At 36.4% G+C, this 24923-nt stretch overlaps 2 protein-coding genes across 5 annotated transcripts in view; one reads left to right on the forward strand and one right to left on the reverse strand.

Annotated features, from left to right (window-relative positions):
- The first annotated feature begins 3718 nt into the window (after positions 1–3718).
- LOC131435455 (serine/threonine-protein kinase Nek7) lies at positions 3719–4829 on the forward strand. The gene is made up of 2 exons (XM_058603358.1): positions 3719–3880; positions 3956–4829. The coding sequence occupies exons 1-2, from the start codon at positions 3813–3815 to the stop codon at positions 4740–4742; spliced, it is 855 nt and encodes a 284-aa protein (XP_058459341.1). The 5' UTR covers positions 3719–3812; the 3' UTR covers positions 4743–4829.
- Positions 4830–4858: 29 nt separating this feature from the next.
- LOC131435454 (pancreatic triacylglycerol lipase-like) overlaps positions 4859–24923 on the reverse strand; it is a 58876-nt gene continuing 38811 nt past the window's right edge. For all 4 annotated transcript variants that reach the window (XM_058603355.1, XM_058603354.1, XM_058603357.1 and 1 more), the window contains 5 exons: positions 20518–20660; positions 11900–12775; positions 11614–11829; positions 11227–11560; positions 4859–5921 (listed from right to left, as the gene is read on the reverse strand). In XM_058603355.1, the coding sequence (XP_058459338.1) occupies positions 5807–5921; positions 11227–11560; positions 11614–11829; positions 11900–12775; positions 20518–20647 (1671 nt within the window). In that variant the 5' untranslated portion in view covers positions 20648–20660 and the 3' untranslated portion in view covers positions 4859–5806. The remainder of the gene's footprint in view (positions 5922–11226; positions 11561–11613; positions 11830–11899; positions 12776–20517; positions 20661–24923) is intronic.

The following is a 24923-nucleotide window of genomic DNA, read 5'->3' on the forward strand; positions in this document are numbered from 1 at the left end:
AAGTGTAGAGAAAATTAAAAAACAAGTTTAATAAAATGTATAACTTTAGCTAACCAATGAAAATGAAGTTTTTCAGAGAATGTTTCACTTTTTTTTTCAACCTCCAAAAAATCCAAACTTGACTTTTTCCGGTTTCCAAAAGATCCGGTAATACGTCAACAATGGATTCGATTTTGCGTTCAACATGACTGAGATATTTTGTGTTTTGTCATCAAAGCAGCAATGAGAATGGCGTAAGTCAAAACTGTAGAAATGTTAGTGAAATATAACAACTAGATTTTTTTTAAGTTTCATTTTCCAAATGGAAAAAAAGTCAGTGGCATATGGCGGAGAAGACGTTGAGGTGGAAAAAGTTGACAACAATTGATTACTCTATCCTATGCCTGAAAATTTACAAACCTAAACATTCTTTAATAAAGCGATTTGTAGCTTTTTGTTTGAAGACAGGAGAGGATAAATAAAACGGAAAAAAATTCAGCCAGTTGTCAGATCTTGTCTTAGATTTCACTGAAAAATCAGCTAACGAGGATGGAACAGCTGACATCGGTAAACTAATTTGAGTGTGCATCCATAACTTTCTGTATATTGAATCTGACAGATTTGATTGCATTTGCTGAGATTTTTGGTTTCGCGTGGATTATGAAATTCCGAGATTTTTGTTGGTTTGTAAATTAAAAATTATCAGCATTATCGGTATTCAAACATATTGTTGCTGAGGTTCTCAGTTATTTATTATTTTACGCGGATATCTAAAATGGCGCGAATTTTCAAAGTCATATGTCATTTGTCTTAGAAATGCATTAAACGCCGAGATATGGTTTAATCCCAAAATACAACTCTGACACTAAGAAACTTTTTCGTTCAAAAAAATATTTTTCAAGATTATATCAAATCTCGACATTTCACGCATTTCTAAGACATTTGGGATGAACAAATTTCTGAAGTTTTGCGTTTTTTACGCAGATTTCCGAAGTTACGCGATTATTTTGCGCGTTTTTTTTACTCAGTACCTATCCCTCGCGTAGAAAAGACCTCAGAGTATTTGGTATATAAAATATAACATAACATTTGTATGATCGTTTTGAAAATATCGTTCATTTTTGTTTTTTTGATTTGTGGTAGAGAGATATTTGTTTCTAAACGACACATTGTTAATGAAGCAGAGTGTTCAATCTTATTGATTGAAGAAACGGCCGTTACCCATTATCACCTTTTCATATCACATTTACCCATACTCATACTTCTTTGACTTCCTTGTAATTTCCAAACATCTGATACTTCGCTTTGCATATCGGAATAATGCAATTATAAAACTAAAAATGATAAACATTGGGATAAAAATTCAGTAATTCTAAAACGAATATCTTGGGTCGGCAAAACTGTATAACGTGCAACTTGAGACCCCACTATGCGGTCATTCACTTCTTATACAGAACTCCAATCCCTTCCTATCTATGGCGCCGGCTGGGGTGCGAGAGATATTAATGAAGATCGGGTAACTAAACCCGGTAGGAGCAACAACAATTAAACCGATTATTAAATCCTGGAAGACGGTATTCGTTCACACGCTATCAATGAAAACTTGTTTTACAATTAAGTTTTCGAAAACCCAAGAAACACAGACTAGGCCAAGAGTCGGGAACCTTGGAACTCAGAAAAGTGAAAAATTAAAATTCACAAAATATCGATGATTTTAAACAGTCCCAATTATTTTCTTGTCGTTTCAAATATTCTACTTAACTTAAAAAAAAAAACCTTTTTTAATCCACCGTGTGTTGTAATGATGCCTTTCTCATATTACTTATATTTTCTAAAACATAGAAGAAACTGTCAAAAACTGTCAAGTTTTTTTTTGTCAAGTTAGTAAGATTTAAATGTGGCAACTCCCTATATAAAATTTAACAATGTGCGCTGTGTGCTAGACGGGTGCGTTTTCTTCTTCTTCCGTGCCATGCGTACCGATTTTGCATCATTTTGTATGACAGTTTGAAAGTTTTGATACTCATTGCCAGAGAAGCCAGATCTACAAATTTGTTTGTAAATCTGCAGATTTCGTACGTAGTGCTGCAGATATTTTTTGTTGAGCAGACTTTTGCAGACTTTTTCGCAGACTTTCGTCAAAATTTACAGACTTATGAAATTGTCGTCAGTTAAGCGTACTTTATAGAGGCATACTTGTAAACTGCAATTTTTTTTTTTGATATACAGACTTTTGCCACCCTGTCTGAAGATATTTGAAATTTTTACCTATCATCTCTGCTCATTGCCTATAGTTTCGGAACTGGAAGTCGGATCTGGATGAAATTGCACAGTATTTTTTAAGACAATGAAAGCTTCGATTTGAATCATGATTAGTGTAAATGGGTTTAACCTATGCTAAGAAATCGAATCTGTTTTTGGAGCTTTTCTCCACTATTACCGGTACTTTCGGAAGCGGAAACCGGACAATAATAGTCAAAAGTATCCACCAAATAATAAGGTCTGTCAACTAGATGAATTTACCAGTAAATTTTATAAAAATGTGCACCTCGTTCTTCCATCGCTTGTGAAAAAATCCTTATGAAATTGAAAATTTTTCTAATCTCACTGTAATATCGAAATTGGAATTCGGGTCTAGATCAATTTTTCGAAGAACTTTTGAAGAATTTCAAGACCTTTTATTTTCATCTTAGTTTGTAAAAATTAGTTGAAAAATTTTCGAGAAAATTGAATGCGCATTGTCTCATAAATTTGCACATATTGCCCTGTAATTCCGGAACCGGAAGTCGGATGGGAATAAAATTCAATAGCCATCTATGGGACCATAAGAACTTTCATTTGAATCTGAGTTTTTGAAAATCGGTTAAGCCAAAAAAATCGAAAAAATCGAGTGACATTATTTGTCACATACACACATACATACAAGCATTCACACTCACACATACACACACAGACATTTTTTCAGTTTGTCGAGCTAAGTCGAATGGTATATGACATTCGGCCTTCCGGGCCTCGGTTCAAAGGTCGGTTTTCACAGTGATTGTATAGCCTTTCTATTAGCAGGAATAAAAATTTACACCTGAACATGTACTGATGTTCGGTTCAGTTGAGTAGATCTCTGCGTTGTGTTTCATCACATTCAGAGTAGCCCATATGTCAAAATGATTTCCCTGGGGAGGAAGATGTTTCGGGATCTTGAGTACCGTCTTTGAGAAAATATTTTTTGGCCCACTTTGTAAAAATATCCACCAAATGTTGTAATATCTTTGAAAAATCCTTCCGCAATAGGTAGTTTGATGTGATTAGCTTCAAATTGATGCAACATGGGTTACTGAACATCGATTAAATCCATAAAGTTTGTAAGGTGGGCCAAAATATATGAAGCGGCCAACATACCTCTGTTACCCTATTTGCGCAAATTTTCGTTTCATCCTAGTACATTTCATATCATATGTAACCGAGCATGTTACATAATTTAAGAGGGAGGTTTTCCATTTTGTTCACAGTTGTGAGTATCGAAATCTTTCGACTGCAAAGTAGATGTTGCCGGAAGATTTATCACTCGTTATCAAGAAAAATGCAAGATTACATTATTGATTTAGTTTTTGGATTGACGCTGGTTATTCTCTCGCCCCAACCTCCTCTACAATACGAGTTGTATGAGAACAGAAGTAAGCCGAACTTAGAGCCGAATACAACCAGTCCGATGTATTTGCCTTGGCTTTGTTTGATCCTTTGATAAATCCTGTGCTGAGTTGAGTTAATATCGATGTAACAATCAAGTATTAGATGTCTAATAAGTATTATAAGTTTGGTTTGTGTTTTAAAGCAACATGCTGATCAACATAGATTTTAGTTCATTGGAGTTTGAGTCATATTTGGGATCTGGCTGTTATGGCGGGTAAAATTTGGTTTTTCGTTAAAAGAGTCTTTCGTGCAACTGTTATAAATTATGTGTTTATTTTGTTTATTCTAGAAATGTGTCGTTATATCGTAACAAAAAGGACAAGCGACATCGTCGTCTGGTTATCAAATCTATTCCTTACAATAGTCCGGAGTACGCTTATAAAACGGTTCTTAAAGAGCATACAATTTTGTCTCAAATAAATCATCCCCGAATTTTAAGTTATTTCGGGTTCTTCCAGACAAGTGACTCTTGGAATATGATCACCGAGTTCGCCGAACGAGGTAACCTAGCGGACTTCCTACATCGACGCAAAGTTCAACGAGCGTTCCTCGCTGAGCGGGTCGTAATGGCCAAGTTTATGGACATGGCAGAGGCGCTTGCATATTTACACAAACGGCGAGTAATTCATCGTGATTTAAAACCAGAAAACGTATTGATTGATGCCGACAACCGACTGAAGCTCGCGGACTTTGGAATCGCTAGAATTTGTTGCTTCAATACAAACGAATCAGAACACGATGAACTGAATATGACAATTGTCGGTACGCCTCTGTACATGGCACCGGAGGTTGCCACCGGTAAACGGTACGATTACAAAAGCGACGTATGGCCTCTTGGTATAATTTTCTACGAACTTTGCATGCTGGAGCATCCATTTTTAGCTGGCGACATCGGATCATGGGAACGGAAGATAAGGTTCAAGACTCCGCAGATTGACTGTGATGGCAAAGGTTACCGATCGGAAATGCAACGGCTTTGCGAGATGATGATTCAGGTAGACCCGAAGAAACGCTGGATGCTGGAGAAGATCGTCAAAGATGCTGGAGTACTATCTTTGACGTCACGAGCGGTGTGATTCGGTAGAAGAGTTTTCGTTTGACACTTGTATTTTCGAAGCAGTGATTTTTTTTTAACAAACTAGTTTTCGTTTTTTAACTTATTTATTTCACAATGTATCACATTTCTTAGCAGGTAAACTAAAGAACAAAAGTTATGGTCAGCTTTTGAGAACAATGTACTAAAATAAAGAGTTTGTTTCAAAATTGATAATAACGGGGTTCGAATCTTATTCAGGAAAAATTCGCATCTGCTATCAACTGTATGAAGAAAAAGTTTGAGACGTTGAATATGATTCCTAGGTTTCATGAAATTCGCCCAGCTAACATGCAATTTAACGGTCAAAATTTGAGTAGTTTATGTCTTCTAAACATTACGCGGCCTGATCATTATCGATCCTACCCGAAACAAACCTTTTGTTTTTGGAATTAGTGATTGAAAATTTAACCATAACAACAGGTAAAATTTTCAAGTTCTGAGAAAGAAGTCATAAATTTCACAGAAATAATCTTAAACTATAAAATAATAAAAGCACGCGGTAATCGATAACTCATCGTTTCTCTCGGTCTGAATTTGTACAATTGAATGTATAGTTGTAACACATAGGGAACACGTGGTTTCTGTATGGTAAAGTTTCTATCATCTATTAAAGGAATAAAATGACTCGGGAAAGACTCGGTTTCACTTTTTAACACAAACACACATCGCTCATTCATTCATCCGGAAACGTTACGCATTAGGCAAACTAATAATAGTTGTAAACGTATAAAAATCACATATCAAGCATCCTAAACGAAATTTTGATTGAACAGACGAAACAAAAAATAAGATCAACTGAAATCTTGCTACAATTAACACTAGCGAATTGATTTGATAACTGGGGTCAACTTTTACCTAATAACTACACTGATAATACATGACATTGCGGTTAGTCTAGATGCTGAAAAACAACACATATAATCTCTCTCTCCTTCCGCCATCGATCACCGTTTTGTTTTTTTCTACCACGGACGAAAGTGTCAATAGTGGACTGTCGGTTTGCATTCGCTTGGCTCTAAAACTGTTCCTGCTCCTTGTCCCCTGCTAGGAAGTTTGTCGTTTGCAGTTGTCGTAGAACGAGTAGGATCCTCGGCTGGCAATATCGGCGAACTCGCGCTTGGGGGCACAAAGTTTGTTGGAATACTCCGTGTTACGTTTCCTGTTAAAAGAAGAGAATCGCTTCAGTGAAATAAATTTGGCTCTCAAAAAAAAATCGTGCATTTCCGTGGAAATTATTTTTCCTAAAGAGTGTAGGGTTGCCACCTTGGATTCATTTCTCGCCCGGCAGCAATTTTATTTGAGGAAGAAGATACAAATCATACAAATCGTGCTTTTATACCCGATGCTAGAGACGTGTCTGAGTACCAGTTTCACATTATTTTTCTCACATTGTTTACAGTGTACATATCCATAACTATGCGCATCGTTTTGCCTAAGTGAGCTGATTCTTTGGTTTCAGTCTATGAGTGCTTATAGCTCCTCTCGAATGGTGCGATCAAATTTTCCATTAAAACGGAGGCTGACCAAAATTTAGTTTTTTTCAAACTATCTTGCTATCAAGTCTTATGCATGAATGGGAAAAAAATCCTCAAAAGTATCTGTGCAGTATAGTTTTTTTTTATGGAATGTAACCAACTTTTGTCGCTTTTATTTCCAAGATAATATTTCAATATTGGCTCTCATTATGGTTGTTTGGGACCTAACTACAACATGGTTTAAAACTACGATGAATTCACAGTGCTTCTTCTGGTAGGAAGCTAGACGAAAAAATCATTTGCAAGTTAACTACATTGACTATGCAAAGTGCAAATTTATGATACTTTGTTCAATCGAGTGATTTTATTTTATGTGCTTAATCACATCCCGGGATAATAACATTGGTTGAACAACTCCAACACGGATTCGCTTTACTGTTTTTGAATTAGTTCTTTTTAACAACAAAATTGTCAAAACAACTAATAAATTGGTTATAATTCAAAATTTGCTAAAGAAAGCTTTCCTTTTTTCAGAGAATGTGACTAGTTGGCAAATATTCTGGACGCAAACCACCAAACTTAACACGAAATTTTCATTACCAACTAACTTTGTGGTTGAAATCATAAAAATTGACGCTGTCTAACTGTCACCATAACTGCTTAAAGACAGCACAAAGAAAGCAAACATGAAATTGGTTTTATCAACAAGTTTATTAGTCAAAAACTCATTAGAAGTGTCAAAGCAACACAATTCATTGAAAAGCCAAAAAGGATAGTCAAGTTGAAACTGATTGCAAATTGTGTTGATGTTTTTTTTACATGTGTTATATATACGTATTTAAATTTTTAAACCGATATCTAAAAATACCGTAAACTCTTAGCGGAAAGTGTTTTTTTGTGCAGTGTTTGTGCACAAGGGATATGAATATAAATAACAATATTTTTCACGTGGAACAGTGAAGTGAGTTTCGTGTGCTGCACTCTTAATTGTATGTGTCAAACGAAATTCGTGTTATCTTCCAACATGACAATATAGCAGCTGGTTATGGTTTATTCAGCAGAAAGCTGCATCGAAAGAAGAAGAAAGGTAAGTTTTCTTCTGTTCACAACATAGTTTTGGATCTAGAAAATAAGATCCATCACAGTTTGCGTGGAATACTCGTAGTGGGCGGTTGCTTTTCTCTGTAGCTCATTGTTGTTTTCGCTCGGGCTGCGCCGTCCGGATTACTATTTGTATTTGATTTTTGTTTTCGGAGTGCAAAAAATTTTCAGTGAGAGAGTCACAGTTGCACAATTAAACGAAGAAAATAGTGATTTTGAATAAAAATAGTTACACCTGCCAAAATAGTAAGGACAATCGCACATGCAAAAATTTTTAGGTTGAAGTGTGCCATCCAGTGGTTAGTTGTCATTGCAGTATGAACAATTTTTCGGTGACAGCTGCAAATGACAGAATCTAATGTTGGCTGTTATAACTAAATAAAAACTGGACAATTCTTCAATTTCACCATCCACCGACGAAATCGGTACACACTTAAAACTTAATTTTGATCTCGGCGAAAAAAAATGCTGAAAACGAACGGCAAAGCGATGTTTTACTGAAATTTCGGCTAAGATAGCTTTTTAAAAAATTCTCGGTTTATTATTTCCGATCTCTCGGAATCAATTCAAAATGTTATACTGATATTCGGTTTTGTAAATTACCGTGTTTACCAGCAATTGGTCGTTTTGCCGAGATCAGCGAATTAATGATGTCAACTTACCGAAATATCGATAAACAACTTTTTTGTCGTTTTCGCTTGATGCCAAACCTAACCTAGTTTCCACCCTAACTGCTGTCAAACCGTTTATTTGAAGCTAGTTTCGAACCTAGTTTTAACGTTGTTGAACTGAAAATCGAGTCAGTTTCGAACCTGGTTGTTATATCAGGTTTGCGAACCTGGTTGTTATATCAGGTTTGCTAAGTGCAAAATCAACACAGTTTCGTGAAAAGTGTTTGTTTGATGAAACTACTCTGGGTCAGTTTTAGTTTTCTCAAGCGAAAACGACATTAGACAACCGTAATTCGGTGATTCATCAAAGTAGCCTTTTTTCTTCAGTGCAAAACTGAGTGATGTCAATCAGTGCATGTGTTCATATGTGGAATTCGTTGCAAATAAAAATTGAATCCGGATTTAGAGATATGTTTCGTGATATTAAGAACAAATTTGTTCAATGATCGACGATTATTCGTGACGAAAAATCCCCCTCAGCATTCTTACGCGACGCTAATCTGCATGAAATTAATCGGACTCCGGTATGATACATTTCTTTAAATATTCAATGTTTTATTGAACCATTACTTTCATTGTAGCCGGAATCTGATTTTTTGCGGAAAATCGGATTGTGTTCTCTACTGTGAATAACATGGAAGTGCATCCATTCTACGGCGTATATGTTTGACAATATTTTCTTCATGGGACATATTTTGTCGTGAATACGACTTACTTTACTATGGGGCGTCTTTTCAAAACTTACCTTTCACAAGAATGGGTAGAACTTTATCACGAATATCTTTTGATGTACTTTACCCTACAACATATTTTTTGCTAAAAGCTATCGAAAATATGATCAGAAATTTGTGATTAAATTTTCAACAGCGTGAGAAAACCATAAATAATTGGAAAACAAAGTTTTCTAAAACTTTTGGAAATATTGAGGAAAATTCATAACGCTTGTCCACCTTTTTCGCATCCGGACGACGGTTTTGAGGTAGTCAGGCACATATCAGAATCTACTAAAGGTAATTTTTGAATACAAACAGTTCATTTCTTCTATTGCTACAGACGGAACTGGATGTCGAGGTGAGGTTCTCCCACGAACATCAGTAAGAACAAACCAAGTATAAAGTGTGAAACGCTCAGGTCGTCCTCTCATTTGGACTTCGGTCGTCAGGAGGAGCAGTCGGCAATGAAAGCAGATCTTTTGCGTGGTGTAAAGTATCAAACGCTCAGGTTACAGAGCCAGTTTTCAGGATAATTTGATGGGCTTTGTGCAATTTTCGTAGTGCAAAATTCGCAACAATGTTTAATATCTTAGAGAATTACACAATTTGGCCCTTCTGAATGTCAGAAATTTATCTCGTACGGCATTTTGATAACTTTTTTCAATGAAATATTTATATAATTGAAATAATTGACATCAAAATTCTGTATGTTGCTATTTAGAACAATAATTTTATACCCAAAGAATTATGCGAAACTTTCTTCACTATACTGTATACGGCCCATTTTTCAACCACTTGTAGTTTGTACTGATTTGTTATATAAAATGCATAGTACCGACTCAGAAGCCATTAATGAAAGGTTCCTTTCAGAACCACTATTATTTTATCATAAAGAACTATACTGGTTATTTCGTAATATTGAATTGTGTGTCAGAATGTTTAATGTAACTAATCTGTACTTTAGTTTAGGTGTATCGTTCCGAATTCTAGTAGTAAAAAGAGGAAAGCTTGCACAATTCACACAATCGATCAACTAATTGATATTCGAAAGTATAAAGAAAGAGTGTCAATTTTATTCGTATTCACGACATCCAGTTCTGTCTCTGACATTAAAAACCCGTACTTTTTTATTTTTTTATTTTACATTTCCTAGCCTATTACTTTAACAGCCAACATAATGTTAAAATAAATAAATCAATGATAACGTATTTTAACTAGAATGTTTATTTTATATTTAAAATTTTATTTCAATTGTTCAAAATCTCGGTATTAACTCACATGCAAGAACACCGATAATTTTGGTGATTTGTTTCCAATAGCGACGACGATCTCGGTAATTTAAAGTTTTCTCTAAGCCAAAATACCGAGATTTTCAGTTGTTTTAATGTTTGCCGAGCACTCGGCTGTTCGAATCTTGGCAAAGATGTGCCGAGATTCGGTAAAAAATCTAAGTGTGTAGTCTACAAGATCGGTTGTATTCAAAACTGATTTCGTCGTGTATTCTGATGTTATAATATATTATATTTCATTGTATTACTAACAAAAAGTGATATAAAACAATCAAATGATAATCTCTTATGCAATATATGGCTATGGATAAATACGTTCATTAAAACATGAGTTTTTTGTAATTCGGAGATATACACTGAGAAATTTTGTCAGCATTGTTAGAAATTATAATTTATTTCTAATACCTAGTCGAAATAGAGCAAAATAACACGAATTATTAAATGTGGTGTTTAAGCTCAATATTTTCATTTAACTATTACCAGTAAAGATATTATATTAATTGTATTATTTTTACTGAAACCAACTGTCATAAGTTCAAATAAAAAAAAAATCAATAACGGCTTCAGTTACATTCAACATTTTTAATTAGTTACAATTCACTAAAATTAATACCAAAATCAACAAATATTATTGCTAAAGTCAACTAGTAATATCAATTGAAATCAACAAAAATATTTGAATTTTGGAACACCTTCTGTTGAATTCAACCATTCATATTCGTTGAAAACAATATTTTATTTTGATAAGTCAACTAAAAAAATTAGTTGAATGCAAATGGAGTGTGTCTTAGCTAAGAAATGACAGCACGTTGAATTGGTGAATTTAACTAAAAAATGTACCATTTCAACTATGGTTTTAGCATTTTTAGAGGAATAAGAGCAAATTAGCAAAATCCAAACTAGCAATATTTAGAATTTTTTAGTTGTCCTAAAAAATAACTAACTAAAATCAGTAAATCAACTTATTTTTTCACCAAAATGCTGATTTCGGTATTTGCGTGCAGGATTGAAAAGGTGAGCAAGTTTGAATCCTATCTCCGACAAAAACTATCCCAACTCATCATTTTTCCAATCTTTCTCTATTTGGAAATTGAATGATAGTTAAGCTAAGTTAACGATAATTTTAGGCCATAACTTCTTGGCCCGAAATTGCCAAGCGAGGCCCGGGCAGGTGGCAACCCTAGAGGAGTGGGAATTCAACCGGGAAATACTTACTCCCTTGATGGCATCTGCATGGTTTCGACCTGGATCGATTTGACGTAAAGGTGATTGTTGCACCACAGCAGGCACAGTGTCGTTGGCTCCAGCACGTTCATGTCGTGTGCCCATGCCAGTTCCACCTTCCGGATTCGATCGCCGAGATCGTGTGGATTTGTGACAACCACCTGGTAGACGGTACCGTGCTCAAACCGTGCGGTTCCCTTCGGTGTTAGGTCAATGTTGCGGATAGCACCCCGTTCGGAGAAGAGTCCGGCTGTCAGGTGTCCTTGGACCCAGGTTTCCGCCGATTTTGGTTTCGCCAGCTCAATGGTGAACCGATAGTGACGCTCTTAAAAGTTTTAAAATTAGTTGAATGAACAATGTGAGGTGTTTTATACTCACGACAGAAAGGAAAGTCTCGTCCCGTCGCCAAGAAGTATTTGCCAGGTTGGGGAGCAACCGGAATCGATGATCCAACAGCGATGTCATTTTCGGAAATGTTTTGTCTCGTGGTCGTAATTGGTAACGAGGCGTGATAACCCATGAGAGCACAATTTCCGGAGGTACACTTAAAACAGTTTCCACTAAGGAAGTGCTGATAGGACGGACAGCGATGGGCTGTGGAAATCAACAATGCGTTTAGAACGATGAAGACACTAGGAAAAAAATACAATAGAAATAAACTCACCTACATACGGACACTTGCCATTAATACTATCGATGAACAACTTAATCGCTCTAATATGATTGCATGCTAGCAGAACACGAGATGCTTCCTCAATTCCATCTTTGATCAGAGTGAGCGGTATCGTGGCAGCTCCTTCCTGAGAGAGCGCACATCCCGGCTGTTCTTTGCCATTGTTGGGATAGAAATCCAAATGACCACATGCGTGCGACATGCCGTAACCGGGGATCTCCAATCGGAATACACTTCGACCGTCCGTATGGATGACATCTACCAGAGCGGCATCACTTGGATCCAGTCTGACAATTGGATCCATCCCTTGAAAATACGGTTCGGCAGGATCTAACCCTGTGATTCGACCCAAACCAGGAATTCTCTCCGCCGCATATCCAGCGGTATGAGCTCCCAAAGAGTGCCCTATCAGATGAACATCTTCTGGTTCCAGTCCCTTGTATTCCCCTAGTTTGTTAATCAGATACGCTATCTCTAATCCTACCAGTCTCGTATTAGCTGTGGCTTGAGTGTAAAGTGGAAGAGAGCCTCCTGCCCAGTCAACCACAATCACATTCAGACCTCCGCGGGTTATCAACTCATCCCGCATCTCCGATACCCAATTCGACAGGGGAGTATCGATGAATCCGTGAATGATGAACTTCGTATCCCATTCCGACCGGAAGTTGCTTTTCATGATAGTGTCTTTCACCTCGGCCTGCAGCAGTTGACCATCGGTGGGGTTCTTCTCGGTGTACAGGATGAAGCGGGTGTTGATCACACTTCTTGGCAGTGGAAACACGTTGAATGGACGGAAGATCAGATGATACCATTCTTTTGTGATGTTCAAACAGCCGAGCTCGCCGTAACATCTTGTCATGTTTTCATCTAGAAAGGATAAAATGTTAAATTATTGATTTTTTAGCTATCAGGTTGAATGTGGTATATAATATAACAGATGTAAATTTAAGGTGCTTTTTTCTTCAGTGTAAGTTTATATCGGCTTCGGTTCCAAGAGCACATTTTGTTCTCCGATTAAACTGGAACCAAACAAGGGAGGGAGAAACCAAACACGGCATCGGAAAGTAGAAGAATGAAGGATACGCTCAGAGACAGTACTTTATTTAAGGAAGTAATGACATCATGAAACTTTACTGTAAAACTGAGAGATGTATGAACAGACTTGACGTTACATATTGGGCGTTGAATTTCCATGTCAAATTATAAACTCATCAATTTCAAACTAGATAAATATGGAATATGGAATTCCAATTCAATTGCGGATAAAAAAAACTATGAAACTTCGTCGTTGAATTGACTGATTGAATCTACCATCCTACAACCACAATCTATTGGAATAACATCTTTTATCATCATTTTGTTGTAAGAATTTCATTTTATTACTAAATACAAATTAATACAGATTTTCTATGAAAATATCTGGCATCTCTGGTTTCAACTCAGATCGCTACTCCCGGAGCTTCCGGAAACGAAAACCGGAACAGTAATATTGGCGTGAGTTTGTATTGCCAACAAGCAGGAAAATATACAAATTGGAATGATTCGAAGACCTGTTCTTGAGGTCGAGCATCAGAGACCACCCCTGCTTGTTACTCCGTTCCTGATCGGGATTAGCTGAAATCGTACAGAGAATTTCAAGATGAACAGACCTGAGGCTGGCAAATCATCTTTCAATGTACATCTTCTGGTAACTCGAGAATTCATTGATCAGTACCGATGCCGGCCAGGCTCGAACGTAGATTGTCTAAGGGGTGGGACTAGATGTTTATGAGATGCCGTATACTACTGTTGGTAAAAAGTAGTAAGACTTTTTAATTATATTTCGCGCGGAAACCTTCTTCGTCGAAATAATTTTGTTCTAGGCTAGTATGACAACTGTGCCAAGTGTCACGTCAAAATATACATTAGTGTTTAGTATACGTCTGTCTTTCTGAAGTATTAAAAGTGCAATCGGCGGTTTTTACGGATCAGGGTTATTTCGTCGAAAGCCATTTCGCCGAAAGCCATTTCACCGAAAGGGTTATTTCGCCGAATGACATTTCGCCGAATCCTGAAATCGTCTTGAGATCGTAATTAGAATTGATTTAAATTAAAGACAAACGAAAGATGATAGCGTTAACGCCCGGTTTGTTGACCTACCATTGTACTTCTTGAATAATGATTAATTGTTGTACTCTTGAATAAAGATTGATTCATGAACCTAAGAAAGTAGTTCCCAAGAAAACTTGTTGACTATTAGCTACTAAGCATCAATGCAATTGTATAGGTGTATCTACCAGGCAAATGTAGATGATATTTTACGTTTATTAAGTGAAAATGAAAAAATATCTAATGCAGCTACGCCACAGCGTTTTGGATCATGTGCTGTCCGACCTCGCTACCGCTCGTTCGGACCTAACTAAAGCAAAGAAACCTAGCTTTGAGTAGACCGGGCAAACGAGGAGGTTACAGGTTTGTATGCAAGAGGCCGCCGCTTCCGACGGCGGGTCGGCGGCCGACTCAGCTTGGCTTCACCTATGTGGCTGCGCCACATCAGTTATACAGGAGGCATAACCCTTTGACCCTTTCGGCTAAATTACCCTTTCGGCAAAATGACCCTTTCGGCGAAATGACCCTTTCGGCGAAATGACCCTTTCGGCGAAACGACTTTCGGTGAAATGGCATTTGGCGAAACGACTTTCGGCGAAATGGCTTTCGGCTATATGACCCGCTCCCGATTTTTACAATGAGGGAAATTATTCAACAAAGAAGTTCCATTAAATTTGGTGTGCGGAATCAAATTTCTGGTGCCGAAACGATCAGAATGTAGCAAAAGGCCTTCGGTGGTAATTGTATGTCGCGGACAAGTGTTTTTGATTGGTACAAGTTGTTCAAAGAGGGTCGAGAACGAGTTGACGACGAATCACATCCAGGACGGCAGTTTTCTTTGATTATCGAGAGGTGGTGCACTCCAAATTCCTTCCTACTGGCCAAACTGTCAACAAGGAATACTATTTGAGTGTTATGCGTCATTTGCGCAAAGCTATTCGTAAAAAGAGGCTGGAATTTTGGGCCGACAATTCTTGGCTTTTGCATCACGATAATGCATTGTCGCATACTGCATTGATTATTCGTGATTTTTTCGCCAAAAATTCAACCAACATCGTTCCGTAACCACCGTATTCGCCTGATTTAGCTCCTTCTGGCTATTCAGCGGATCGATCCATAGCACAGTTTCCCTGTCGAATTCAAGCACCATGCGCAAAAACACCGTGCGCAGCCGGATGCTGCGAACTAGAGATGGGCAAAACAGTTCTATTCAAAGAATCGTTCAGTGATGCAAAGCTCTATTGAAAGAACTAGTTCTCCAGAGCCGTTCGTTCGTTCTTTTCATAGTTGGTTTTGTTGTACAAAGAGAAAACGATAACTTAGTGTTGATGCACAATTGCATATGTCAGAAGACAAGTTTAAGTGAGCTTCACTGTACATGAAGTAGAAATCTATCAACGTTATTATTCGATCAGTTTTATTAGTAGTTGAGAGAGTTTGAGATTACATTCGTCTGCGATATAGGCTTTCCGGCATATTCCACGTAATATGCTTTCCGGTAGAGACAAACTTTGTTCATATAATAATGTACGCAGACTATATAAGGACAGTGCAGATCAGATCAGATACGATACTGTTCTAATACGATATTGTGATACTGTTCTATTACGGTATTACGGTACTGTGGTATTACGGTACTACAGTACTCGTGATTGTCGTAGTCATAATAATTGTTCGTCATAGTCATTATAATATACTAGTCAGTTAATCAAGAATAAACGCGTACCAGTGCCATTAAGCCGTGCCATGGCTTAATGTATTCGAAGTGTCCGCAGTGTCCCAATCTGCACGAAAGCCGTCCCAGGCTTAAGTTGGAAAGCTGTCGCAAGCTTATTATTTCCGTACAATTTAAACACAACGTAGGGTTCAGATGAGCCTCATCATAATCGTGTGGTGAGCGCCATCACTTAGTTTTGTTAGGTTAAGCGAGCAAAAAAAAGTTCCCACGACTATGAACTGAGGAACTACCGTTCTCGAAAAAAGAACTATTACTCATTCATTCTTTCACAAGATCTAGTTCTTTTAAACCGTTTGGGAACGAATTGCCCATCTACTGCGAACTGCGAACCGAAATCGATTCGTACGTTATGTACACAGATAAAAATATTTTGTGAATATACATCAAATTTCATGCACATATTTGGAGCAGGCAATTGAATGAAATTTTTTTTTATAGTTTTTCATTTTTCAACATACTTTTAAAGAAAAAACTAATACCGTTTCCGTTTATTGATCAGAGCAACCCGAGAGCTGACTCAGAGTCGCCCAAACAACTTTTGAGATGTTTGTTTTAGCAACCTGGGGTCGCTCTAGATCGGACTCCAATCGCGAAGTTTCGCTCTGAAAATTTTCTCGGGTCGCACCGTGGTGTCGTGACATTCATGCGTGTTTTTTATGAGCTGCTGTTTAGGGCGCGTACTACGTGTTTGTTTTACTCGGAGTCAGAGTAGTCCGCGTGTAGGTTCAAAAACGAAAACGGTATAAGCGTTTTTTGATATACAGTCTTGTTGACAAAAAATCAATGCATTTAAATTTATTTTACATAGCTCATGGTTTAAAATCAGTCCGGACTTAATTCTAACACCGAAACTAAAACCGAAATACGTAGAAATTTTACCCTTCGGATTTCACTTTTTTTTAAATCTCAATAACCGACGGAAACTATTTTTCATGAAAAAAAATTGACAGGAGCGAAAATTTTTCACTTCCGACGCGCACGCCTACTGCGATCCTTCTCCTGGAATGATTCAAAGACCTGTTCTGCTGATTTTGTCACTAAAGAGTCTTAATTTTCTATGGCTGATTGAAATTAATACATGGGACAGAAAAAAGTTGATAATTTTCTTAAAATTTTACTGAACAAACTCATAATTTTTATTGCAATTTCAGAGAATATATTAAGGGTGAACTTCATGAAATTCGATATAGGACTCATATGCGAGTAGGGACAGTTTAGTGCGATAGACTAAATAATTCCCATTCGATCAACAACGCAAAGAAAAAGAAACGAATGAACGGATGTTTCGATCTCGGTAAGTTAGAATAAATGAAATACATACCAAATACAGTTTTTTTTGCGAAATACCGTAGCATGAGCAAGGAATCATTACACTAATACAGGCCCCTAACCAGAATTTCGTTTTGGGAGGGGCCCTCAGATAAAAAAAATGTTAGTGAAGATTGCCTATGTACATAATTTTCAATGCGCATTTTACCGGCGTTTTCAATAGAAACTTTTAACTTTTCCTCTGGAACTATCATTATTGAGTATTTAAATAAAATTAGTGACTTTTCCTGATAGAAGGTATTACGTTTCTTAACGTTTACTGTCAAGTCATTTCAGTCGCACATGTCTAACACCTTCTAAATGTCAATTTTTAGAGCAGAACAATCCACAAGACTTGTGATAGATTTCCAGAAGTGGGCCGAAATAGCTCCCTTACTTTGATTCGTGGAAAACGGAAAACATCTTCATTGATTTCTCAGAGATGACTTGAGGTTTGGGAACAGTCCGAGGGAGCCAAATCAAGTGAACAAAGTGGATAAGCAAGTAATTGAAACCAACATCGTTGATTTTAATCATGGTAGCGATGCTCATGTGCTTCATGTGAAGCCATTTTACAGCGATTTTGGTCAATAAATGCTCTATTAATGCACGCTAATACTTTCATTGAGGTAGTCCTCCAAACGTATACTATGACAGAACCCCAGAAAACCGGCATCATGATCCTTCCGACTCACTGAGCCTTCCTTTTAGGCACTCGAGCCACTTCGAAGCACGTCTATCTATTGTCCGGTAATAATTCTGTTCTCTGGCGTATAATAATGGATCCATCCAAACAAGTACTCGAAGTGCACTTGCGTTGGTCTTTTTAGTTAAAAAAAAGTATGTGCGGGATCCAGCGCCATGATAACTCTCTCATCTGCCGAATCTTGCCTAACTATGGTAAACTCGCGCATTTTCTTTTTCCGGTTATCTACTACAATTAAGTGTCTTTGTATTATCGTCGTTTATTTTATCTCCCATTTAATCTTCATTTTATTTAGTTTTGACACTGTTCGCTTTGTATCAAACATTTTTTGTTCATAAATTTGTTTAGTTTGTAGGTTCTGGTTCCGGAAGTACAGAAATAGTGGTCAAATACTAAACAAATTTTTTTTTCAGAGACGGCTGAACTGACGACACGACCAGACACTTCGAAGAAAAATCGGAATAAGTGTTCGCAAGCGATTTACCGCCAGTTGCCACAAATATAGTGACCCCTTGATATAGATAGAAATAATCTTATTGAGCAACACTGTTTAAGTTGCTACAAACTCGTTACCAAGGAACACTGGGAGCTCAAATAAACAAACAAACTGAAAAATTGATCTGCGTTCGGAAATTGCTCTGCTTGGAGTAAGTTGAAAATATGTTTTATTTTTCCGATAAGGGCTTATTATTTTTTAACCTAGCATATCTCTACATACCTTATGATCAAAAAAGAACCGGAATTTTAATTTTAAAATTCTCGCGCTTGTCCAATCGGTAAACTTTTATTCTCTCAACGTTGGCAACACTTTTATACACATTCTGTCAAATTTTGACGCATATCGTACGATTAGTTTCTGTTTGGCGTCTATACAAAGAAGTTGAAAAATTTTCGGTTCTTTTTTTATCATAAGGTAAGTAAAAATAAACTACAATTGCAGATAACATTACTAACAGTTATCGGAAGCTTCCAACTTCGTCAACTTTGGTGAGATACCTTACAGCTATTATTCCTTCTAATGACTTTTGATACAAGTATCCATTTCCAGGTTCGGAATTTTTCAGATATGCTGAAAATTTAGCGAAGAGTCACCCTGAAAGGACTTTCGCAACAGCACTAATGTGGAACTGGAATGGAATGGAATGTGGAACACTTTTTGAAAACGTGCAAAGTACAGAAAGTATAAAACAAGTAAATCAAATTTGTAGCACCTAGTAGTTTTCAATTCAGAACATTCTTAAAAACAAACCATAATTCGCAATATCTATACGAAACCAACCAATGGCAAAATGAGCTTTCAGTTGTTCCTCAAAATCTACGATTAATTGAGTTTCATACTTCTCCAGAGTCAGCTAAATACCTCTCGAAATTACATACTATTTATAAACTTAAACCCAACTGTGAGTGACAGAGTTTTGTGTTTCTGAGTATGATATATACTTGTTTTATGCATTTCACTGCATAACATCAAATGCACTTGAATCAAATGTTTATATTTCTCCATATGAACAAATTTCAAAAAAACAAATTTTTTTCAGACCACATGTTTCTTGTTTACATTGATAAATAGAACCGAATGCGTAACATAGGTTATGGTAACTGTTTTTCGACAAACAACATTTTATCGACTTCGGTTGCCAGTTTCGAACATTTTTCAAATGAAATCATTTTGACATTTCGAGTTACTGAGGGGTACTTAAATTTGTGATACAGTTTTCAAACACGAGTGACGTCCTTTAGAGCGGTGAGAGCGTTTTAGGGTTAAAACAGGTTTTTCTAAATCAGTACAGGGAAGCACGAAAGTCGTAATCTTTAAATCCTAAGTATTTGAATTCAATGTGGCGAGAGTTGTACATCTAATTTAACATCAATATTGCTGAATTACGACGACTGAAATAAATCATTTCAACATATAGGAAATAAACAACGATAGAAACATAAGTTGATTCTAACTTGTGGTTTATGGATTATTTGCTCCCGATACCAATTAAGATACCTATATAACTTATTCAGACGTTTCACTGCAAAAGTAAGTGAAACCGCACATCACTCACTCGAAGTTAATTATCAAATTAACTCAACCTTAAACTGTAATCGCTAACACAAAAAATGGCGAGCTTACCCTCGGCATCTTAAAGCTAAGGCAGTATGCCTAATTAAATATATCACGAAGTGCATTCGGGGTTAGCCTCATTCAATTAGCAAAACATACATTGGAAATAGCTGATGATCTCTAGTTCTAGTTGCTATGAGGTCAAGTTCAACTGTTTCGATACTTGAGGTAAGTAATTACAGTCTCGTCTAGCACCGCTTCTACAGCCTATAGGTTATAGGGAGTATTGAATTTGCTTCATACAAAAAAAAATACAAATTGTTTACTATGTGAGAAATACTAATATTTGAATTTCGTGATAAGTTAGTAGTTTGTGAAGGTTTGTATTCCCTTCTGATAAGTATCTTCCCGATCAAACAGTAACAAGTTTATAACAAAAAGCTGATTTTGTAACAAGTGCTGGTACAAGTCTGGTCTTGTTAGTAGATCGGGTTTGGTTCGAGTATTAAAGTCAAAATAGTCATCTTTGTAAAAAATATTGCTCAAAACTGTCTTGTGCACTAGTTTTTCATTCCGTCTGTCTCTTCTTGTACGCAAGAACGGAAATGTCAAGTAATGCAGGAAACCGTGAAGTATGCGTAGAAACCATAGCAACAACAGGAAAGTTTGTTGCTGCAATTGAAATTGTCTGCCATGGAACTATCGGGCCAACTTACATGGTAACCACGGCAGATTGATGTTGTCCATCCGGGCCCAATTCAGTGCATCCAGTGGACCGGCGCTACTCGAATCGATCGAGCAGATGGTGCTTATAACTAACAATGATGAAGCGAGATAGCCCAACATCGTTGTGGCGTTTCTGAAAGGAGGAGATCATAAGAGAAATAAAACAATATTATTGGGTTTGCTTAATCGGTCTGACGGATTTAGAACAAAATTGAATAATCGTGTAGCATTATGAAACGGTATAGAGCTAAATCATGTGTACATTAGTGGAAATGTTTCGTTTAATCTTATTTTAGGTTGCAAAGCGAGGGTCCTATAAATTATGATCATATTATTTGTGGCGGCAGGTTATATTGATATACAAATATATTCTAATTTGGGAAGCAAAATATATAATATTTAGTTAAGTTGTTTTGTTGATGGTAAATATACACTTTATCATATACACAGTATGAAAAATTATGAGCAAATCTAACTAAAAGCACAAAACTACGAACTTACTGTACACCCGATAAGTATTGCCTTGGACCGAATAGTTTAGAAGATTATTTTATAGAAAATATTTATTTGTTTTACTGTTAGTTGACAACACGGGAACAATTTATCGGAATACGATAAAAAATTACTGTTTGTTAGAAATAAATAATAAATTCCGTACATATAGGCAATATGCTTTGCAAATAAAATGGCGAATCGGTAATGTCAGAGACATAGCCGGATTGACATGAATACGAATAAAACTGGCGCGCTACTTTTGCATTTCCGAATATTGAAAACCCGATAAGGGTTATTGATTGCGGAAACTCGTCTAAATTATGTTCGAAGCCCTGGTTTGCTAGAATTTGCGCCCTACGAAAACTCGGCATTGAATACTATTAACAATCATCATCTAAATGATCAAGCGAAAAATTCACCATTTGTGACTGTACTTCTGTCTAAAATTTTTCCAATGACCAATTAAATCACAATCCATTACAAAAATTGTAAAACTCAATGAAATGATAGAAGATAATCGAATCAAATTCTTTATTATAATGAAGAGTGTGAGAACAACCTTTTATGTATTCAGCGATGGTGAAGTTTGATGAGTTGCATTCGATTTTCGATGGGTGACACTGATGTTTGGCTTTTATTTTGAAGCTGATAGTACTGATTCAGACACTGAAGAAGCCCTTAAGGAATAGGCGAAATACGTATCTATCTAGAATATGAGGGACTATAGTGATTTTAAAGGGAAGAACTTTTCGCTTTCTAAGGCATTCCATAAAGATGGTCAACCAAAGAAGCTAACGTGGACAAATATTGCCGATTTATCATGGGTTAACCTTCAACCGCACTGACGAAACTATCCTGGCAGCATAAATCATAGTAACCCAGGTTTACAGTCAGCAGACAAAATATGACAACTCTATCAGTCGAACTTTAACCGTGATGGCAAAAACAGTGAAGCGACTCCGTCTAGAAGTGTGCGCGTTCAAAGAACGGAACCCCGTCACATCGAAAACGGACATCGTGCGGTACGTTGTGACCGCCGGATACTCCTGGCGAACATGAACATATATGTCAGGAAGCGGAAGTCGCGTCCACTGGTTTCGGGGCAGCAGGAAATGACGCAGCGGCAGCGACTGAATAAGATATTTAAATAGTACTTCTCTTATTAAGTAGTCTAGATTTCAAACAACATTAAACATTACATTATTGTTGCAGGCATTTTAAGTAGTTTTTATAATTCTAAATCATAATCAGGGAATATTTGATAATTTGTTTCACGGGTAAAATTCCGATTCAAGAAATGATCAAAACGAGTCATGATTTGGGGATAATAGTATATTTTCATGTTATGATAATACACCATGATTAAAAGTTCTCAGATCATAATCTATTTGGACTGATTTCGTTGAAATTTAGCGTAACGCATATGACGTTGTTGGGTATAACTTCAGGCGTGTTCCTGCTACGAATGTAATCTTTGCAACATAAATTCAGGCGTTATGTTTCAAAATTTGAAGATTTTAAATATGAATTAAATGGTGTGGAATGGTGTGAAAGTGTGTGGCGTATTGTTTATACGATTTCAACTAATCGCCCTTATTCTGAATAACGACGTATCGATTTTTCGATCGAATGTGGTTCGATCGAATCATAGCTACCTTTGATTTTGCTAGCGTTATGGGGAATACAAATGAAATACGAGCGAAAAAACGATACGACGTTATTCAGAATAAGGGCGAATGTCTCAAATAATGTACATTTGAATAGCAAAACAGTGAAAAGCACAACGAATTTCTTTTAATCTGAAGCATCAACAATTTAAATATGTTTTTGAACAACCACGACACCTAAAATAAAGTGTTTACTTGCGTTCATTGCTCCAGATTTGATTTTTTGTTTCAGAATTTGGAAAACATAAACGAACTGCATGAATGTACATGTGTGAATCAAACCTCTTAAAAAGATACTCTATGTTGAATTCTTTAATCTATTAAACAATTCATCACATCACTTGAGGCAGAGGGTTCAAAGTGATATCCGGATAGAAAATTGGAGTTACGAGCTTTAAAAGAAATACATTCCTCAAGTAACGCATTTTCGGACCATGATTAATTTTCATGTGAGAAAACTTTTTGCTTATGGTTTCATGAGAAGTCAAAATGATTGGTTTCATGATTTTATAATCATGACAGCAGTAACGGATTTCTTTCCGTGTTTGAATACAGTCTGAAACAGTATCAAATCAGTGCTAGCGTATTATACCTACTGTAAGTGTGAAGGACTTTGTTTAAATATCAACGTCATTGGTCTTTGTAAGAAATAAGGGCGGAGCTAACGTGAACAAAATATAACAAACACAACGCGGGCTGTTTTTGTAGAATTAACATTTCACTAGATCTTTTACGATTTGTAATTTGTAAGAACATCACAACGGTAAGTCGTTTAACACAAACCGTATTGTGCCAGAAAAAAATCCGAAATGATAAACTTTGCTTTTGATTGTGCCACTGTCTCAGGTACTGTACTTCGGAACGAAATTAAATGTGCCCCAGAGAACTACGTATTGTACCTCAGAATGGGAACGCATGAGCTCAAGGGTGCAATTTATGGATCGATTTGTTGGTCCAAAAGAGAACTGATTACACCCAAACCTCCGTGATACGTAATAATTGGGACTTCGTAAATCGAATCGAAATTTTTTACGTCAAGTAAAAAAAGTTCACGTTATTTGGAATTTTCAACGCAAAAAAAGTTTTCACTATGTATTATTGGATATGTATAATATAATGGATAACTATGGAATAAAAATTATTAGTGTTTTCAAGAAAGGGATGTTCTAGGTCGCATAAATTTCCAAGATGGCGACTTCCGGTTTATTGATATTCCTTGAAAAACCTTACAATTTGTGTTGATATTTCTCGAAATGCTTGAATACTCTCACAATATGCATATTTTCGGAATGGTTTTCTTTAGTAAGAGCTAACATTTTTGAAGCAGTAGTCTAATATCGGAGGGAGATCTAAATTATTGCCGGATTAAGTAGAAAAATGATTAAAATACCAGACAAACCAGTTTCAGATTATCAAGACTGTTGAACTGCTGAACAAGTACCATAGTAAAGTGAAATTCTGGATATAAAAAACTGGAAGAGATGGCCTATGCCATCTTGGAATTCAGAACCACCTCAAATATCGTTTTTCAACATCTACTCATCAAACTCGTTCCAAAAATACCCTTATTGTATAAATTACTTGGAATATAAATAAGCGGGAAATTATTTTCATTATATGCAAAAACCTTTTTTTACGAAAAAGGTTCGTAAAAAAAAGTTTTCGTTATTTGGGATTTTGTTCGTAAAAAGAGTTACGTAAAAAGAGGTAACGTAAAAAAAGTTTACATAAACGGAGGTTCGGGTGTATTTAACTAATCATTCTCGTATATTTGAGACTTTGTTTTTGTTTTTAGATTATATTTTGTGAGATAATACATTTTATAAATACTCAACACTTAATCAGAAAACAGAATTGAAGAGGACATCTCTCAGTAGGTAACACTAAAATTGCTTTTATGTTTATTTTTTTCAGCTGGAAATGATCAAAATACTTGAATTTGAACATTGGCTTAAATCAGAGTACCGATAAAAGACAAAGGTACAAATCCAACCCACCATGGGAATCAATTTATTACTCATCGTTATGAGTTCATGGGATCTAATAGTACGAAATTACCAGCCAAGTGAGAATGTAAATAATTATCGGCTGCCCTAAATTGTTAGATCATATGGGTTTTAATGACCATCCTTCGGTAAACATCACATATTCTGGTGAGCAAATCACTACAACAAAACTAATAAATATCAATGGATCGTTTACTTCAAACTCGATGGTTTATATATCATCATCAT

Source organism: Malaya genurostris, chromosome 3, assembly GCF_030247185.1.
Source record: "Malaya genurostris strain Urasoe2022 chromosome 3, Malgen_1.1, whole genome shotgun sequence".
In the NCBI taxonomy this organism is placed as follows: domain Eukaryota; kingdom Metazoa; phylum Arthropoda; class Insecta; order Diptera; family Culicidae; genus Malaya; species Malaya genurostris.

What these genes read in the sequence shown, in the direction of transcription:
- LOC131435455 (XM_058603358.1), top strand. Translation starts at nt 3,813, where the DNA reads ATGCTGATCAACATAGATTTTAGTTCATTGGAGTTTGAGTCATATTTG. An exon ending in GGATCTGGCTGTTATGGCGG is followed by an intron (nt 3,881 to 3,955) that starts GTAAAATTTGGT and finishes TGTTTATTCTAG; the next exon opens with AAATGTGTCGTTATATCGTA.